Genomic DNA, 18,685 nt, shown 5'->3' with positions numbered 1-18,685 from the left:
AAGACCTCCAAGGGATTCACGAACGCCGGTCTTGCAATGTGGTATCGTCGAATTTGCATCGTTGAACGAACTTCGTACCGCAACTGCTCTTGGTGTTGACGCGGAGATGGGGTCATAGTGTGGGATTACAATCGTGCAGTAGAAGGTTACGACGGCGATAATGAGTTGACAGAGGAAGGCATAGACTGGAAGATGTCTTTCTTGGAAAGCGGCAATGACCCCGAATATCTTGTGCTGGGGATTTTCAGCACGGCTGACCAGACACGGCGATATTGGCCGTCTGCTAGGATGATCGTGAGTAATCCGTCCAACTCCTTGCGGAGGGTAGAAGAGAATGTGATAACAGGCGTGTCAGCCTGAATGTTGTGTGCCCTCTTGAATTGGACGTCAGCCAGAAAAGGCTTCACGACACTTGCCTGAAAATTAGGGCTGTAAATTGGAGTCACGTGTCGATTTTCTTGTTACGAAATTACCCAGATGTCATGGGTGTAGCTTTCAGCACGCTATTCCAAAAACGGTTCGCCACATCGGTAAAAGTTCTCATCTGCGTGGCGAGTTTAGATAAATCTGCATAGTATAGCCGCCACAAGGCTTGAAAATGATTTCAGGCATGGTGTTGCATATATATAATTCAGGTGATACTCTAAATGAGAGTAAAAGTGAAAAAGTACTACGGTGGAGGTATAGCGAAGGAACTATATTATAGGCTTCAAGCGAAGGCATCCTATAAATCAAGCTGAGACAAGCTTGTACAATTTTTTTCCTTGGTAAAGGGGCTTAATGTTTTTAGAATTGACTATAGAACATAGCTAATACACAAAATATAGGGATCGCCTATGTGTGTTCAATTTTTTTTAAGTTAGAAGGTGAAGTACCCGAAGATTTTCTCGGCACGGTTGGTTTCTCGTTACACATGGATGGACGTTATAAGCCTTATGCCTTGGATTCCTTTCCTGACCTGACCAATCAATGAAAGGACCTAAAGCATACTGTGCTAACTTCCCTATCTCCTTACAATGACGTGAGGTTTGTGCTACACTTCGTGCCTTTATCTCCGAGCCGATATAAATACCCCACCATGACCCCACCACCTTCTCAAAACTCTTCCTTCACGCCTCACAACCTCACCTCGCCCCAACTCCTTGCTCACCTGTCCCCTCTCAACTTGCGCTCACAAATTCGCAATCATGGCACCCGTAACAGAAATCGCGTACATATCATTAAAACCCGGCATTCAGCTTACGGGGTCGAGCGACGGAGCAAAAGCATGGGCGGATACGATCAAAACGATTCAGGCGCAGGATGGATATCAGCGGCTGCACTGGGGTGTGAGTATTGAGAATGAGAGTTTGCTTATGCTTTTGATTGGTATTTCCTCCCTCCGTCCCTTCCCTTTCAAGCAGTGCCGAAAGTGCGTTTGAGAGTAGAGCAGTACTGATGAGAGAGGTAGATTGGGATGGCGTAGGAAGCCACCAGAAATTCATGGACAACCCCTCATACGGCCCGTTTAAGAAGACATTGGGCTTGATAATGGAAGGCGTCCATCTTTTCCACATCACGCCTACCCCGTTTCCGCCTACGATTCTGTCAGAGGTGAGTTTAGCTCCGTTTATGCCGCATTGTTCTTTCTGTTTGCCAAGCAGGGTCTGTGATGAGAGCCCCATGTCCCTTTATTTATCTTGGGGAGGCTGCCAGCTGTTACCCTCTCTCCCTCTCAAGAATTAGAATTCAGGAAAGGAAATTTCTGTACTGATGGATGGTATAGGCACCCGTGATAGAATTCTGCGCCTTCTATTCCCCGGACGCCTCGTTCCTCGGCAACATGTCGCAATTCGTATCAATTCTTGAAGGGGACAGAAAAGCGGGGAAGATTGACGGGTACTATGGTGGGAGTTATGGAGAGGGTGTTGAAGAGGGAGTTGTGAAGCATGCTGAGATTCTTGAGGGGAAGGGCGAGGGGGAGACGGGAAAGGCGGTTGTGGGATTCCTGGGCTGGGAGAGTAAAGAGAAGCATTTGGCGTTCCGCGAGACAGAGCTTTTTAAGGAGAATATTGGGCTTTTGAGGGGGAATAATAGAGGTGCAGAGGTTTTCCATGTTAAGTTTGCTGCTGTGTGAGAGGGAGGGAAGGAATCGAGAGGGGGTGTAATATAAGTGAAAATGAATAAAGGTGCCTTTACTTGTATGCTTGGCTTAAGATAACCTAGGTCCTGTCGGTCAAGTTATCAAAAGGGGCATGATCTGATGGAAACTTCAACAAGCAAGTATTGGCGACGTTGTCATCTGTCTGTGCTCACACCCTCTTTCAACCCGTACCTCATCTGTATGAATCCGACCTCTATTCATCTCAGCACAGCCAAAAAATTATCATCGAAATGCTGGAAACAAACATCGAGCTTCGCAGCATGTGCCTCATCGTCTCATTTCCATTCCTAATAGCGCAATTCTAACCTCATCCTCCCCAAACGAAAGGCAGGCACCCAACTCCAACCATGAACTACTTCGACGACCACTTCGAGGAGATCTACGAGGAGATGCTCGAGGAACAGATGGTGGAGGAGGAATCGGGCGAGAGGGAAGCGGAGCAGAAAGCAGCTGAGGACGAGGCTGAGGGAACTGAGACGACGTCGGGGAGAGGAACACACAGGGCTCGCCTGCTATGGCTTTGGGTATATGGATGGGAAGAGGACTAACACTCCTCATTGTGTGCCCACACACCATTCTTAGATAAACTATATACACACCCCTCACTCTCTTCCATCGTAACAAGTATGCACCACTTCCTCAATCATAAAATCATAAGCTAGCCACCTCCTAACCGCATGCAAAAACCCCTCCTCCATTGCATTCAACACTAAGCATTCGAAGCGTGGTAGTCCAGTCCATACAGTCATCATAGCAAAAGTCCCTTCCCTTCCATACCTAATTCCCAAACCTAATGTGTCCCATTTTGTACGACCAATAAAGCGACAAGAAAAGATATCCAATGCGACAGTGGTCATCATCAATACAGCCATCCCAACCCAACCCAATCCATCCTTCTCATCCTGAGAATCCCAAACGCCATGCTGTCACCCAAAAAGAAAGTTCCCTATCAGTGATATCATGCGCCGTTCGTTGGCGTATCGGGTTTACTCGTCCTACTCTGCCTGCTCGACGTCCTCGTTGATTTCTTCCTAAGGTTTGCGGTTGCTGTTGCGACTGAAGTACTGTTTGAACCTTCAGGCTCAAGCTCGCCGAATTTAGCCTTGTATTTCTTTAGTTCTGCCAGTTGTGCTTCTAGGGCACTGAGGACGTCGTCCATTGGTGCCCTGAGCTGGTCGAGGTCGTAGAGATCGCAGCGACCGATTGCTAGATGACGGGTTGCGAGGGTGGAGATACATGTCTGATATCAAATTAGTAAATATTTAATAGCACGAGAAAAGGGCGTACCTCAATCCTTGAAACCTGATGGGTCATGAAATTGACCAGGAATCGATCAGTCACCTCTCCGCCTCTGTACTTCATCTTCTCTAGCATAGCGGTCTCAGGAGGTTGCAGTGCGACCCCCTGTCCCTTGTTCACTTCCAAGCTCGAGCACAGCATCTCCAATCTCAGACTTACGCTCCATAACGCCCAAACGCACTCAGTGTCGATGCTCAATGTTGATTGCTGCGACAATGTAGCAGGTTCTTCGACCATGACAAGCTTGTCTCCTTCGGCCAGTCGTTGTTGATAGTGGATACGGCCGGACAGAGTGTGTGGATACATCAGGTAAATGTACTCCGGATTTTCGAGACCCTTCAATTTCCGCTCCCCCATATCTTTGACCTCGAAACCTTGACTACTGAGAGAACGGAGCTCACGACGGATAGCCTGGGTGACGAGATCATTGTCGAAAGCCTCTTCGGAACCTGTCGAACCAGATCGATCACTCTCGCTGTAAGTCTCGAGGCAACGCTGGATTTCGGAAATAAAATCGGCTGAAACAGTGACTTGGCCACCATCCGCAACTCCTGAAATTCTGGAGGCACGGTTGACCATTGGTCCAAAGTAGTCCATCCGCCTGGTAACAGGATCATTCTCGCACACAGGCCGACCCCAATGTATGCCCATTCGTACACTCAAGCCCTTGAATATCAGGGTCTGATCATTATCGTAAATCTCCTGACCGAGCACGCTAGAAAGAATCTCAGACGGCCATTGGACCTCTAAAAGTTGTTGCTGTACGGCAAAGCACCAAAGAAGTGCAGATGTTGCAGTCGGGAATGAGACCATGAATGCATCTCCTTCAGTCTTGACTTCGTAACCTCCAATGATTCGAAGTTGTCGTCGCATGACCTCGTTGTGGAGTTTGATGGCAGATTGCATAGCACTAGGATAAGTTTCCCAGAGAAGGGTCGAGCTCTTGATATCAGTAAAGACAATGCTGACATCGCCAATCGGAGCTTGCACTTCGGCTTGGAGTCGACGAAGCATGGAATCCTGGACTGTTTCACCCTTTCTCTTAGGCTTCTTGGTATTCGGGGTATATCCATCGTCGACGAGTTGTGAAGCCAATGATAAGCTTTGAACACGATGTGGCCGAATTTGTGCCCTCTTCTTTAGATCGCTAACACCGATCATCATCACCATAAGCTTGTTCGTTGCCCCGAACGCCATAGCTAAATCTCGCAAACGCTGAGCGGCTCTCATGAGATCACCACGTTCGTATCTCGCAACATCAACAACAAGTTCAGGAGACAGGTATTCCCAAAGTTCTCGCGAGGCAATTAAAATCATCTCGTCCTGTTCTTTGATGGTGATCTGCGTAATATGCGGCGCAGCCTGCACAGCGGGCGTGATCTGAACATAACCGAAGGCTCGAGAGACTTCTAAGATGTCATTCAACTTTCCTTGTCGAGAAACCCAACCACCTGCATCCCGAATGCGTTGTCTCTCGTTTGGTTCAGCGGGATCGTGCTTTCTTGTTAGGATGCGGTGACCGCCTTCGGAATGAATGAGCATTGCCTGTGCATCGCCAACGTTTGCAACATAAAGTTCTGATTGCTGCAAAAACATAACCGTTGCAACACCACCGGAGTGCAAATCTGCTTGGCTGAGAACTGCAGGTGCTGCTGACCCTCTATGGGATAGAAGTGATCTCTCTTCTGTGTGATGTGTCGCGGCTGTGGCTAGATCCTTGTTGAGAGACAGAAAAGCTCGCCGAAGCGCATCAACTGGTGTCTCGCTGAGACTGGAGTTCAGTTTCCTCAGCTCCTCGCTGAAAATATGGCCAAAATTCTCGTGGAGATACTTTGCAATCTTCGATCCCCCGCTAGACAAGGCTTGTCCGTCAAACATTCCAAGAAGAGTCTCTGTCTCGGTAGAATTGAATCTTGGAACCACCATATCAATAATAGACAGATGGTCATTCTTCCCCAAAGTATCTGCCATTCCGTATGCCAGCTGACCAGCGAGCGAGCCAGAAGTTCGCACCCTTCGATCCTCAGTCTGGTCTGGGATTGTTGGAATCGTCAAGGTCACATCCATCAGGCCCAGGATACGCATATGTTGCAAGGCACTGAAATCGGTGAGATCACGGCCATCCCGACTGCTAGCGCCTCCTGGCAACGACGGCTTGATCTCAAGACGCTTGTTCCCTGAGAGATTCAGATATTTCAAGTTGGTGTTCCAGTTCCAATTCCAGTCATATGGCCAGTTCGAAACGTTGTACTTAAGGGAGTTGCTGCCGCAGTCAAGTACGGCTAGTCTGTGTGCTTTACCAAGTTCGGCAGGAAGAGTCTGGAACTTGTTGCCATTGAGATGAAGGACTTGGAGCAGGCTGAACTCCTCGAAATCATCAGCTGGGAGAGATGTCAACTCGTTTCCGGACAAATAGAGCTCAACAAGCTGCGGCCAGCTCTTGATAGACCTTTGTGGCATGTCGTTAAGATCGTTGTAAGACAGATTCAAAATTCGGAGCTCGCCCAAGAGAGTGATTTCATCGAAAACATCATCGTCGAGCTGATTGTCCGCCAGGTAGAGATTTCGCAATGACCCAGCAAAGGTGTTGATCAGTCTGGCCGACATGACCGAATCTTTTCTTCCACCTTGTGATGGCGGGGTCATTGTCCCAACAGTGGTCTCTGATGCACTTCTCGATACCACCGACGTTTTCCTGCCTCCTTTCCCATACACGGACACGACTGACCCCTTTCTGTCACCGGATCCTGGCACTGGAGAACCACCAACACTGAGAAGACCGCTTGATGCTTGGCTAGGTCTCCTTTGCCCGAAGGCTTCCAGAGGACCTAATTCTTCAAAGCTCGAATTATTCGAATTTTGCCCAGGCGATCCATTCAACTGTCCTGTCAGCGGGGCAACATCTCCGGGCACTTGTGGTGCTCGTGAAGCTGGCTTAGGGAAGTTGTCAAGCACGTTTGACGAGATGTTCAACGTCTCAAGCTTATTTGCCCACCATATTTCCATGGGCAGCTTCTTCAAGTTATTCTGTCTTATGTCCAAGAAACGCAGCTCCGTAAGACATCCGATTTCCGGTGGCAGAGTGCTCAATGCATTCCTAGCAATGCTGAAATGCTCCAGTTTTCGTAACTTGCCTACATGGCTAGGCAAAGAGACGAAGTGGTTGATATCCAGCACAAGTTTGACAAGATTTGGCATCTTGTCAAATACTGCATCAGGGATATGTGCAAGCTTGGCATTGGATAAGATCAAGGTTGTGAGAGTTGGGACGGAGTTTTTGATTTCAAATTTGGTGACTGGATTTGAGTTGAGGCGCAATACTCGGATCTTGGTGAACTCCGATTCGCAAACAGAGACGGAATTGTGATCCGCGGATATTTGCTCAACTTTTGGCAATTTGGCGATGACATCGATACTGGATAGAGCGTTGTATCGAATATCGACCTCTTTGAGGTTCAAAAGCTGTCCAAAATTCACTGGCAAGGAACCTGTAAGCCGATTGTTTGTAATGACAAAACGCTCGAGATTCCTTAATTGGCCAATTTGGTCTGGTAGTGTTGCGATACCGTTGAAGCTCATATCAATGTCGACGAGTCCCTCAAGGCCACAGAGGAAGGTAGGGAAGGAATCCAAGAAATTCGAAGACACATTCAACGTTCTCATGGACTTGAATCCACCAAAATAGGCAGGAAGACTTCTCAACCGATTATTGGCAAGCTTGAGACTGATCAAGCCCTGCAATCTTGACAACTCTGCATGTTCAAGTTGCTCCAACCTGTTATTGGATACGTCGAGTATTGTGAGGCGACTGGCTTTGGACAGGCTGGGAGGCAGCTTCCATGCCTCATTATTAATGAACTTGATGTCGCGTAAGTTCTGACACGATTGGATGAAGTCTTTGGGTAGATCCAGAGATAGGTTTCGGGACAGGTTGAGAGATATGATTTCAGATGCCTTCGAGTAGAGAGCAATCGGGATAGTGACGAGATTTCGTCCAGATAGGTCGACGTGACTGTACTTTTGCACTCGGTGTGCACCCAAGTCATTAGTGACACTCGCATAGCCACTTTCTCGAGCCGGGACAAAAGAGAATCGACAGAGGTAGCTGTTGTCTTCCCTGCCAACATCTTCAATTCTATCCCGTTCTTCGTATCCTGCCTGCTCGAGTAGACGCCTCTGAATCACTACCGGACGCTCGCCAGCTCCAAGAATCCGCTGTAGGTCGTGCTTTTTCATGACAATCTGGTAATTTTCGAGACTGTCCGTCATGTAGGTCTTCTTCCCTAGTTGACTCATGATCTCCGTTACAGTAGCGTTGAGTGGAGTTGACAGAGTAGCGAACGTTCCATCGATCCTGAATATGCGAATGCAATATGGGTTAGACTTCTCATCGGCCTTTGGTGGAACTCCTACTTCGTCGATTTCAGGCAGTCGAGACATATTATCATCATTGACCCTCTTAACCGCCCAACTATCAGGAGGATTCCAGTCTTGACCGCCTACTGCGCTCTCAGCCTCTATCTTCGCCTCATCCTCCACATTCCCAATGAAAATACTGTTGTCAAGCGGGGTCAGCGGCGCGGGCTTTGCTAAGATCCCTTCCATGTTCGATAAATTCGTGTCGAGATTGTAAACCGCTCCAGGGGAACCGTTGTGTCTCTCGTGCGGTTCGTAATATGGTTCTACTTCCTCAGTGGTCTTCCCTCTCCCTTTCCTGCCAAATGGCAGCTTGGTAAAAGTTCCTTGCCTATTTGCGCCAGAGACGGCTTTCGGAAGATTGACTTCTGATCCCGTAACACTCCCCTCGCGGCTCCATTGACCAAATTCGGGAGAGACCGGTCCTTTGCCATTCTCTGACCTGGTCGCTGGAGATTTAAACGAGCGAACAGATGTACTGGCTCCCGGTGGTTCTTTCAATCGATATGGAGTCTCCTTCTCCTTGTGCTTTCTGAAGCGCCCGAGAATCCCTCCTTTCCTATGACCCTCAGTTGGAGAAGTAGATCCATCATTGTTCTTCCCCATGGCGGTGACCTGACTCCAATTGCTCAATCCACTGGGGGTGGGACTCTTTGACCTCTTCGATAGACTAGTATTGGATGAATTTGCCAGCGCTGTTCCCATAGACGTGGGGGCACGATCCTTCTGTCTTGCACTGAGTCCCGAGTCCTCCCTGCTTACTGACGGCCTTAGAGCTCTAGTATCGTCGGAGCTCTTGTTGTGTCGATGGTGGTGCCCTGGTAGATGAACATGGGAATGCCCAGAGCGTCCAGAAGAAGAGGTCTTGGGAGGGTTTTGGGAATTCTCTGTATACCGATCTTTGTCCGGGCCTGAGAGATTTTGCCGGACAGGTGCCTCGCCGTACTTGGAAATATCCTATATCATACAAGTTAGTAAATGCCGGATATGCGGAAGTTGGCATGGATTGCTGCCACAATCACTCATGGTGAATGTTGGTGGGGGAAGAATTGCATGCCAGAGGCGCCATCCCGACTACTGGATATTTACGAACCTGTGAGTCTTGATATAAAAATGGAACTACGTCACTGGAGGGAACTGGAGTTCGTGGTCGAGAGCCTGCTGGCGAAGCGTCTCTTTGAGTGTGATCGGTGGTACTTGAATGATTCCGGTCTCGATGGCTTCGGGCGAAGGAGTGCGATCGAACGTCCTTGCCGTGCGAAGGAAGGCTCGTATCAGACCCATCTTTCCCGGGAAAGTCCTCCCCAAAGAAAGTGTGCAGCTTCTTGTGTATGCCTGTTCGACTCACACTCGACTTCGAACCCTGACTACTTGCAGTTGTCACACTGGCAACTGAAGGCCGCCTTTCATCCCCAAAATACGCATCGGCCGGTGAGTCGCTTGCATTGGTGTTATTAGTGTTCCCCGTCAACCCAGTTCCCGGCCGAAAGCCTGGGGACAATTGGGAGGCCTGCGATAAGTTGTCGCTCGAATCATTGTAAAAACTCGTGCCAAAAGTACTCGAGGGAGTCGGGATTGACCCGTTGCTTGACATCCAAGGGGTGATTTGGTTCGGCGAGCCCAACGCAGTTGGGGGGTTGTGCTGAATCTGTGGTATTCGTCCTCCGGAAGTTTCCAGTACTGCAAGATCGCGTCGGTAGTTACCAAAATCGCTCATCCTATGATCCCGGGGGGATACATTAGGAGATATCGAAGTAGGGGAAATCGCGGTGCGCGGGGCGGCGGTAGTTGGGGAGACTTGAGGATCAGTCTCAGGCCTAGGACCGGCGCAAATGCAAGCACCCGTTAGCCAAGAACATGTTCACGGCTTCGATCTCTCCAGCTGCTTGGATCTCGTCCAAGACACGGATCTGGGAAGGAACAGCTCACTTGTTTCTGCCATCCGTCTTGACGCTCATTGGGGCTCCGCGGCGCGATGGGCCGCGAAAGAGCGAGCCTGGTTTGATGGTATCGGTAGACTTCCAGCTGTCCGTGCTCGAGCTCGTCGCAGAGCTGTTGCGGACAGCTCCATCCTTTCTGGTCATCATTGACCAGCAATTTTGGTTAAGAGGCGGCCATAAGTCTTGGGAGAGGTGCGGTGATGCTCTGCGATCGCTGGGAGCAGGCCGGGAGGGGAGTGAAGTGTATCGTGGGGTGGTGGAGTGGAGGTGGTGGTGGTGGTGAGGCTTGAGGATGTCATGGAAGATTGCATGGGTTGTGTCGTGGGTAGGGACGGGGACGGGCTCAGTCAGTGGTTCAAGTGAGGAGCTCGGCTACGCCCGCAACAAGGCAAGGCAAGAGGAGCAAGGCCCTGCCCTCACCCGCTCGCTCGGTCGCTTTCTCCAACTTGCTACTCGCACGCCTCACGCTCAGCACCCACATCAAACGACGATGAATCGAAGGTCAGGCCAGAGCCAGAGCCAGAAAGGCTGTTTGTGTCATGGCCACCGCGGGCTGGCGAGGAAGCGGAGAAGGGCCGGAGAGCATCCGGCGGCGCCGCAAACGTCGGCCTGGAATGGAGATGGAGTATATGGGCAACAGCTGCGTGAGGTGCATCTATCTATCTGTCTCTGGGCCTGGCCGTCTGAAGTCCGTCTTGCCATCGCGGGCCCGGCACTTCCAGATGATCACGACTATGGCGGCTTGGGCTGACTCGGTCCTGCAAAGTTGAAAACGTTGCGTGCGCCCTCCCTGAAACCCTCTCACACTCACACACACATGGCCCCTTTGATGCAAACGATCAAACGATCCTACCAAGATTCGAGCGGCGCTCACCGCCCTGTGATTGGTGCGTTCTGTGCAACAAAACAGCTCCGCCGATGGAGAAGGGCGGACAGAATTGGTCCTGAAAATAGAGGTTATTCCCGTGCCACTGCAACCTCAAAAACAGCCAGATATCGGGACCCAAGCTCAATAGCAGACGGCAGCGTCTGCAGCCACACACAGACAGAGAACTATAAACCGGAGACTCGAGATGCGATCAGATGCTCTGCATCAAAAAGGACTTTGTCCTTGCAGCAGAAGGGTTACAGCAAGATCTCCGTTTGCTACGAAGCGAAGCGCATTTGCTTGGGAGTCGGCGGCGGGACAGCACACCATGCTTCTGCCAACACTGCACCCCGGCCCTTGCAAATAATGGGAGATCCAGATCTGCTTTCCAGACTATTTGATTTTTGAGAGCTAGTCCACAAATCTGTTCCACATAGAAAATGAATAAGGGGGTCCTTGTGGTGTCTCACAGCAGTGACACGCGCGGCCGCTAAAAGGCGGGCGCAAACCCCAGCCTCGTTTTTTGCCGGACTCCAGCCTCCTCTTTCTCCGAGTCAAGGCTGAGCGAGAAACATCACCACTTGAGCATCAGCTCCCAGCCTCTTCTCAATTATACGACATCGAATCTTGCTGTCCCGCCACATACAAATCTTGCTATCACAGATTGAACCCTGTACTAATATGCTGCTGCCGACATTGAAAGACTTGGTCGGTGGCTGGAAGGCAACTAATCTTCTGCAACCTTTTAAAGACTGCACCGGTAGCTGCATGAACCCGCATATCCATTCACCTCATTATACAACTCATCCAACAGAGGCATTCCTCTACCAGTACTGACCGACTTCGGGAAACAATAAGACAGGCATTCTGCGCACTTTCAAGTACCGACACAACCTCGTCTGCCAAGTTTTCCATTATTCGTAGCAGAGTGGTGCGACCGTCACCGTTGCCCATCTCTTGACAGATCCCTTTTCTCGTCCTTTCTTTCTTGTACATACCATCCCTCTTCTACACGATGTTTCCACGATCAATTCTCACAGTAGCATCACTGCTCTGCCAATGGGCAGCTGCCCAGACCTACTCTTCCTGCAATCCTCTGTACTCCAGTAAGTGCCCCCACCAGCTTTCCAGTCACGGATATTGACATGAGATAGCCGGCTGCCCTGCAGATACTGCTCTAGGAAAAGCAATCAATGTCGACTTTACGAAAGGCGCTGTCAATTCCTTCACTTCTTCAGGTTCAGTTACCTACGATTCGAGCGGAGCCCACTTTACAGTTGCAAAATCCGGCGATGCCCCGACCCTCAGCAGCGTATTCTACATTATGTTTGGGAAGGTCTCGATCACAATGAAGGCGGCTCCGGGTGCTGGAATTGTTAGCACACTCGTACTACAATCGGACGACCTCGACGAGATTGACATGGAATGGCTTGGAGCGGATGGTACAGAGGTTCAGACCAATTACTTTGGCAAAGGCGACGTTACAACATACAACCGTGGAGCTTTCAACCCCGCCGCGAACAACCAGAATGAGTTCATTACATATACCGTGGAATGGACGGCGACACAAGTTACCTGGTCAGTTGGAGGTAATATTGTGCGAGTCCTTACGCCTGCAACGGCCGATACAAATCAGTACCCGCAAACGCCCATGCAGATTAAATTTGGTGCTTGGTCAGGAGGAGATCCGTCAAATGCAGCAGGAACGATAGCTTGGGCTCGAGGACCTACCAACTACGCCGACGGTCCATTCACCATGACCGTTCAATCTATCGCGGTTACAGATTACTCGACTGGCACACAATACAAGTATGGAGATACCTCCGGAACTTGGGGGTCAATTCAAGCTGTTGGCGGCAAAATCAATGGAAACTCGGGGGGAGCAGCAAGTTCAGTTGCGACCGCAGATGTACCAGCGGTAACTTCTGCCTCGCCTTCCATTCCTGCAGGTCTCGGAAGCACGCATGGTAGTACTTCAACCCTCACTGGTTGGCCATGGGTTGCAACCACTTTATCAACGGTAACTGGCACCTCTACCTCTGTTGCGGGCGTTCCAAGCGGATGGATTATCACTTCATCTGGAAAAATCGTGCCTGCAAGTTCTGCAGCCGTACGTAAGCTTGGACTCCCTTCCGTTCTTCCACTCTTCAAGATCTCACTGACATATCCTAGACATTACCAGTACCAACCTCCTCTTACTCAGCGGGCCAATCGCCCTCGCCCTCCTCGCCGCTTTCTGGCGTTGGCCTTGAAACTATCACGGGTTGGGACGACAGAGGCTTTCCAACTACCAGAACAATCATCTCGGGGGCAAACACGGCGCCGAAGAGCTATGATCAACAGGGATTCTTGATCACGACGACCCCAACGGCAACGACAACGGCTGTAGGTTCTGCCACCCAAGCCCCATGCTTCGGCTCGAATTGTGGTTTAAATGGAAAAGTTATCGGTACAAGCAGCTCGAAGGCTGCAGCACCAAAGGAGACTTTATGGCGAAGTGGAGCGATGCTTGGAGTCGCTGCTGCCCTAGCTGAGAGGATACTCTTGTGAACAGTGAAGGGGCTGATTTGGCCTCGAGCTTCGTTTAGCCTGGACATAAATCGGAGTTGGGGGATTGAACAAAAGGGATTGGGATTGGGATGGGACAGAAGGGATTGGGATTGGACAAAAGGGATTGTGAATGCACGATTCATGATAATGATGAGACAATGGTAATACCCTAGACAATCGGCCACGAAGCCATTTAATAATGAATGCACAATATGATTTTCTCAGAGTCCAAGGGCCTGGCTTGAGCCCAGCGGTGACTTTCTTAGCAATCTAGAGAAGGGAAAACAAGGTTCTCGTCACGTGATGGGCGAGGACGGCACTTAGGCTCCCTTCCTTCTCACGTCAGAAGAGAGCTGAAGGATGGACGTTCCTTTCCTTCTTCATCCTTAATTTCTGTTCCATCTTACACAAACTTCCCCCCAAAAACTTTCTCACAACACTTTTATTCTCGCTGGTATTCCATAGTGTGCGCTCTTCGTAACAACGTTCTTCTCGGTTCGCTGCACTCAATGGAGATGAATAACATTCCATTTCAAAACAAACGAAGAATGGAGATTTTGGCGTACTGCATCTTTGATCCCCCGCCAATGGCTTCTCTCGGAAGCTTCAACCTCGAGTGTTTGCAAATACGCTTATCAATTGTAAGGGACGGACAGTTCCCAGCGTAGAAGACGGAGAACACTCCGCCGGGATGAACTGCGTCGACTGAGGTGGGAATACATCGAGGAGCGAAAACCGAATGTTGCCAAACTTCTTGAAAAGGACTTGCATAACGACAACTGGGCGTTGAACAAAAACCGGTGGAACAGTGACAAAACCTTATCAGAGAAACCGAACTATACCCAACTCACAATGTTCACCTCTTATTCGATGAATGGCCAAGAAGAGTATATTCTGGAAGACGTTTCTCCATCTATCAACGCCACCGTCGCAGGCTTTACCATCCAGAAGATCGAAAATCTCATTAAGGACGACGACTGGCAAATTGAGGAACTGAGGTGCTTTGGAGATGTGAGCTCCCCATACGAACGAGTATTATCAAGTAAGCTAACAAAGTAGGATGGTTTTGAGTTCGAGCCCGGCAGCGGGGGAGCCTTGTTGAAACAAATTTATGAGAATATGAAGTTCATTGAACAACATTCAGACCTTAAACTCTGGCGAGCATATGCTTTCGCGCGCAGATTTTTGACGAAGATCCGGATCGTGTGACGTCTGGTGGACAATCGGAATCCTGGCCTTGACATGGACTGTGAGCCACAACCCGAGGGCCAGAACATCCAGAACCGTCACACTACCCGGGCTCTACACAGGGCATTAACACGTGCTCTTCACTATCGTAGTCTTTCCATTGGAGGTGTTGATCATGGTTGGGCTCAACTGCAGCATATTGAAACCCTTGCGACAATGTTTCTCGCTTTCGAGTGTGATGATCACAGGTTCAAGCCAAAGGAGAACCAACAGAATCCTCTTGAATCCAACGGCTTAGCAGCCTTCTCGAACCAAGTTTCTCAAGCATTGGGCAAGATTGGGAATGACCTTAGGATAGAAACATGGCCCTTCACAGCCAACGCAAAATGCACTTTAGAAGACACAATTGCATACAACATTTTCCCGGAGAGATTCTCAATAACGCTACGCAAGGTGGGCTGATGTCCTCCTTGGATCCGAAACACACTCCGCCAGGAATCAAAGACTATTTCGGGAATTGGGGCTGCCTTGGACCCGGACCTCGATTCGTAGTTAAAGCGCCTGACGATGGGGCGAATAGTGGCCGGGCACTGGGGGAGGGAAGGGGGGGGGGGGGTCTCGTCCTCGGGATCGTGGCTTTATTTTCGTTTGGTTTTTTGGCTTTCTACAATTCATGCTGTAGGAGCTGGCTGACGTGATCAAATATCACCTTGGTCCAAGTCCCTCGCCTGGAAGCGACCTCGCTTAATCCGTGACGCCCCTTTTTTCTCGCCTAAGCAAAGTCCACATTCTCGAACTTGAGAGAGCTCTTAGAATAGTCTATGACTACGTATATATTATTTACAAATTATTCCTCATTATTTAGCCAACAAAGTTCACCTCCCAACATCAGGACTCAAATGCCCCGGCGAATTCCCATCAACGTGTCCACTAACAAACGGACTCGGTCCCCTTCCCCCCCCTTCGCCATCCATATCCCTAAAACTCCCTGGTCCGCGACTCAACTCCTCAATATGCCGCATCTCCATCTCCGTCTCGTGTTTCTGCTTCTTCAGCCCCTCCCGCCTCTCCTTCTCTTCTCCTCCCAGCAGCCCATCTGCAAGCATGTATATTCGGTCGGCCACGTGGACGACGAGATGCCAGGTGCGGGCGGTGAAGAGAGAGAGTGGGTGGGTGGCGAAGGCGTTGGGAACCGGGCGGCCGAGGGCCCATTGCTCGAGTGTTTTGATGGTGGTGTCGGGGTTTGTTTCATCGCCGGGCAGCATGCGGATTGTGGTTAGGAGGCCGAGGAGCATGAATATTGAGAAACTGGATGAGATTCGTTAGCATTGGCTTGAGATAGATTATAAGATTTGGAGGGGCGGAGAGAGAGGGAGAAGAAGGAGAAGGGGAGCGTACATGAGGAGTGAGTAAGGAAGCCATTTGTTGATCTTCTGGTAGTCGATCCCGTGGCCGTAGTTTATGTAGGCTAGGAATAGCTGGGCAATCACAGAACCTAGTTTCCCGAAGGCGGCGGAGATGCCGTGGCACAGGCTGCGGTACCGTGTGGGGAAGAGTTCTGCTGGCATCTAAGGTTGGGAGGTGTTAACTAGGGCATCACGTGATGGTTGAGGAAAGTAGGGGGAGACGAACAATGTATGTAGTGGTGTTTGGACCTGGAGAGTTAGTCGGCTAGGTTGTGAGGGCTGGAAGTATTACATACCAAAATTGAAGAATATTTGACACAAAATGTACAGTACAATGATGGCAGATGACCCCCCTATTTCATACAGATGGTTGAAGGATCCGCCGATCACGACGAAGAGAATGAAGAGCCAAAAGAAGCCGTTGATTTGGATATTTCGCCGGCCCAGCTTGTCGATTGCTACCAGCGTGATGGCGCACCCGGTTATTGCGCCAAGTGACACGATAATCAGACTTTGCCAGACGTTGTGCGTGATAATGGAGTATATTTGTATCGGGGGCGGGTTTTTACCATACCAGATCGTGGTGATAATCTTTGGAGAATTCATTCCGAGGCCGTAGAACGGCAGATCGACACAGAACCAGCAGAAGGAGGTTGCGATCAGAGTTCGAAGGTTGCCATCGTGCCAGAAGTATTGTTTGAAGTCTTTCCAGGATGGGGCTGGGGGCGTGGGAATTTCTGCGTCTTCAGGTTCTAGGACTTCGAGGAAGTGTTCTTCGGGATCTTGAGTGGTCTTTGGTTGGTATGGAAGTGGCGATGAAGTTCGAGAGATATGTCCGTCCTCGCTAGCTACCCACGAGTGGATTGAGATGGATCTAACTTCAGTTGCCCTGCCAAAGTTATTGCCGTTTGCAGGATTTTGGTTGCTTGGCAGGGCGGGACTGATTTCATATGGCGATCGTGAGCGATCCGGCTCAGGGGATCCATCGTCGCTTGCCACGCCGGAATCTTCAGTCGACATACGCCGCAGTGGGTGGCCGTCCTGCTTGTTAATAACGGACATGGCCGATAGAGCTGCTGTTTGCATAAGCAGGTATCGATCTAATTCTGAAGCTGCTTTGCGGGTGTCGCGTCCGACATCTGCGGTGTATCTTGGTGATTCAATGATGGTGAGTCGAAACCACAGAGCAACAACTGCGGGGATAACTCCAACACCAATGATCCAGCGCCAAATTGAATCCAAGGTCATTCTGCATTGAGCATCACAAGATTGGGAGGTTGCATCTGCAGGAATGCTATTTCGTTGTCTGGCTGTGGCAATCAACGTCACGAGTGTGGCCGCGAGCTGGCCAAGAGGTTGACACATGAATACAGCTGTTAACATCCTGCCTCTTAGTCGTGTGGGCGCAAACCTAGAACCGATATTAGACGATTGTTCGTTCTGAGTGCTGATTAACTTACTCTGAACAGATGACAGCACTCAAAGGATAGCTAAAAAGAGCAGTCAGCAGGTGATTCCATGAAGTTACATGCGAAATTCCAACGAGACAAATGAAATGGGGTACTTGCTCAGCACCAATGCCTATCCCAAGCACAAATCGCCATACCAACAACCATGCAATCACTGACATAGATCCCTCGGTTCCGTTCGACGACATGACAATCCCAAGAGTCGCAGCAATAGTGATGACCAATTCCGTCCCATACATCTTTCGTCTGCCCCATATATCAGCAGCAAAACCGAACCCAATTTGTCCAATGATCGATCCTCCAAGAGTAACCACGCTCAAGGCAATGTCGTAGTTATGGGGCATGACACCGTTATTGTCGGCATAGTATATTATCCCGAGCATTGGAACAACCATATTGATGGCAAAGATGGCATAGGCATCGGTGAAGAAGCCGACCCCGGCAACGATTACTACCCATGACCATTCTGAGAATTCTGCGCCCTCGAGTCGTTCGAGGATGTAAAGTCGTCTATCGGATTCCTAGATAAGTTGCATCAATACCCCTTCGAATGAGAGGTTTCTGAAAGGAATTTACACTGATATGCTCAAAACTATCTTTGGAGAAAGGATTGAGAAAGAGTCTGAGCCATCTGAAGCCCCAGAGCACCATTTTCGCGTTTGTTCTCGGGAAACCTGATGCAGCCTGCCCTTGAGACGCAACTCTTAAGTGCTCCTAGCAAATATACACATCAAGAGCTTGATTTTTCACTTATCGATAGTGGTATAGGTGACTGAAAATATTGCAGCCCACCCAAAGAAGGCACGTGGTGGTTTTCTGTCGTGAGGTTCGTGATAATTTCAAGGTGCTCCGACCCCTGAGGCTTCCCGCGAGGCTGAGAACAGGGACTATTGATGAGGCGTCTGCAGAGTCCCGCACTGCCACTTCTGCTTCCACTGAAGGATAGATCCCCACTGTTTGGGTGGAGAGGAGAGAGTGGGCGTCATGCACAGACTACAAGCCGCGGGATCCACCAGAGCTGGGCGATGTTTTTGCACTACAATACAGTATCTATCGGGATCCGGCGACGATACCGTGCCTTTTGTCAGAGTTCATTAACTTCCCAAGTCCACTTGGGCCGAGGAAAGTTAAGTATCACTGCTTTCTGTGTCTGAGATGGCATGGACGGGAAAACCTTGCCCCGAATGCAACATGGTATCGGCGCCCGGCTCACTACTTGTAGGGAAAACCATGCTTGAATAGGATGAGCGTCCACACTTGCTAGAAATCATCTCGTGTTTTTTGGAATTTGACGTTCTCTTGGCCTGGATTACCTAATTTACTTATTTGAAGTTATATTTAGGCTCTTCCCCCACTAGCCTTATTTGGGATAAGCGAGGAAAACGTGCCGCATTCTCAGGGGTCGA

At 49.8% G+C, this 18,685-nt stretch overlaps 6 protein-coding genes across 6 annotated transcripts; 3 read left to right on the top strand and 3 right to left on the bottom strand.

Annotated features, from left to right (window-relative positions):
* Window positions 1-1,053: 1,053 nt before the first annotated feature.
* Window positions 1,054-2,308, top strand: K444DRAFT_620723 (uncharacterized protein). Its single transcript, XM_024881769.1, has 3 exons — window positions 1,054-1,368; window positions 1,451-1,593; window positions 1,766-2,308. Exons 1-3 carry the CDS (start codon window positions 1,188-1,190, stop codon window positions 2,114-2,116), a joined length of 675 nt encoding a protein of 224 aa, XP_024728548.1. The 5' UTR covers window positions 1,054-1,187; the 3' UTR covers window positions 2,117-2,308.
* Window positions 2,238-2,819, bottom strand: K444DRAFT_235732 (uncharacterized protein). Its single transcript, XM_024871274.1, has one exon. The coding sequence runs from the start codon at window positions 2,717-2,719 to the stop codon at window positions 2,411-2,413; it is 309 nt and encodes a 102-aa protein (XP_024728547.1). The 5' UTR covers window positions 2,720-2,819; the 3' UTR covers window positions 2,238-2,410.
* Window positions 2,627-10,102, bottom strand: K444DRAFT_602042 (BAC,adenylate cyclase). The gene is made up of 4 exons (XM_024878708.1): window positions 9,788-10,102; window positions 8,952-9,675; window positions 3,431-8,815; window positions 2,627-3,383 (listed from the first exon to the last, which is right to left on the bottom strand). Exons 1-4 carry the CDS (start codon window positions 9,943-9,945, stop codon window positions 3,102-3,104), a joined length of 6,549 nt encoding a protein of 2,182 aa, XP_024728546.1. The 5' UTR covers window positions 9,946-10,102; the 3' UTR covers window positions 2,627-3,101.
* A 178-nt stretch (window positions 10,103-10,280) lies between these two features.
* K444DRAFT_235723 (uncharacterized protein) lies at window positions 10,281-11,147 on the top strand. The gene has a single exon (XM_024871273.1). It carries the CDS (start codon window positions 10,616-10,618, stop codon window positions 11,072-11,074), a length of 459 nt encoding a protein of 152 aa, XP_024728545.1. The 5' UTR covers window positions 10,281-10,615; the 3' UTR covers window positions 11,075-11,147.
* Window positions 11,148-11,681: 534 nt separating this feature from the next.
* K444DRAFT_545210 (glycoside hydrolase family 16 protein) lies at window positions 11,682-13,019 on the top strand (the record flags this gene model as incomplete). Its single annotated transcript, XM_024876119.1, has 2 exons — window positions 11,682-11,772; window positions 11,821-13,019. The coding sequence occupies 2 exons, from the start codon at window positions 11,682-11,684 to the stop codon at window positions 13,017-13,019; spliced, it is 1,290 nt and encodes a 429-aa protein (XP_024728544.1).
* A 2,260-nt stretch (window positions 13,020-15,279) lies between these two features.
* K444DRAFT_545303 (MFS general substrate transporter) lies at window positions 15,280-17,930 on the bottom strand (the record flags this gene model as incomplete). Its single annotated transcript, XM_024876126.1, has 7 exons — window positions 15,280-15,712; window positions 15,803-15,972; window positions 16,037-16,059; window positions 16,107-16,684; window positions 16,871-17,250; window positions 17,375-17,800; window positions 17,856-17,930. 7 exons carry the CDS (start codon window positions 17,928-17,930, stop codon window positions 15,280-15,282), a joined length of 2,085 nt encoding a protein of 694 aa, XP_024728543.1.
* Between the last annotated feature and the right edge of the window lie 755 nt (window positions 17,931-18,685).

Source organism: Hyaloscypha bicolor, assembly GCF_002865645.1.
Source record: "Hyaloscypha bicolor E unplaced genomic scaffold K444scaffold_182, whole genome shotgun sequence".
Lineage (NCBI taxonomy): Eukaryota > Fungi > Ascomycota > Leotiomycetes > Helotiales > Hyaloscyphaceae > Hyaloscypha > Hyaloscypha bicolor.
The sequence above is the reverse complement of the archived record's forward strand: the minus strand, read 5'-3'. Positions and strand labels throughout refer to the sequence as shown.

Bases quoted from the DNA above. Each gene is read 5' to 3' on its own strand.
- K444DRAFT_620723 (XM_024881769.1), top strand. From the start codon at position 1,188: ATGGCACCCGTAACAGAAATCGCGTACATATCATTAAAACCCGGCATT. The intron at 1,369-1,450 runs GTATTTCCTCCC...TGAGAGAGGTAG, and splicing joins TTTGCTTATGCTTTTGATTG to ATTGGGATGGCGTAGGAAGC. The intron at 1,594-1,765 runs GTGAGTTTAGCT...TGGATGGTATAG, and splicing joins CGCCTACGATTCTGTCAGAG to GCACCCGTGATAGAATTCTG.
- K444DRAFT_235732 (XM_024871274.1), bottom strand. From the start codon at position 2,719: ATGGTGTGTGGGCACACAATGAGGAGTGTTAGTCCTCTTCCCATCCAT.
- K444DRAFT_602042 (XM_024878708.1), bottom strand. From the start codon at position 9,945: ATGATGACCAGAAAGGATGGAGCTGTCCGCAACAGCTCTGCGACGAGC. The intron at 8,816-8,951 runs GTTCGTAAATAT...TGTATGATATAG, and splicing joins TTTTATATCAAGACTCACAG to GATATTTCCAAGTACGGCGA. The intron at 3,384-3,430 runs GTACGCCCTTTT...ATTTGATATCAG, and splicing joins ATCAGGTTTCAAGGATTGAG to ACATGTATCTCCACCCTCGC.
- K444DRAFT_235723 (XM_024871273.1), top strand. From the start codon at position 10,616: ATGGCCCCTTTGATGCAAACGATCAAACGATCCTACCAAGATTCGAGC.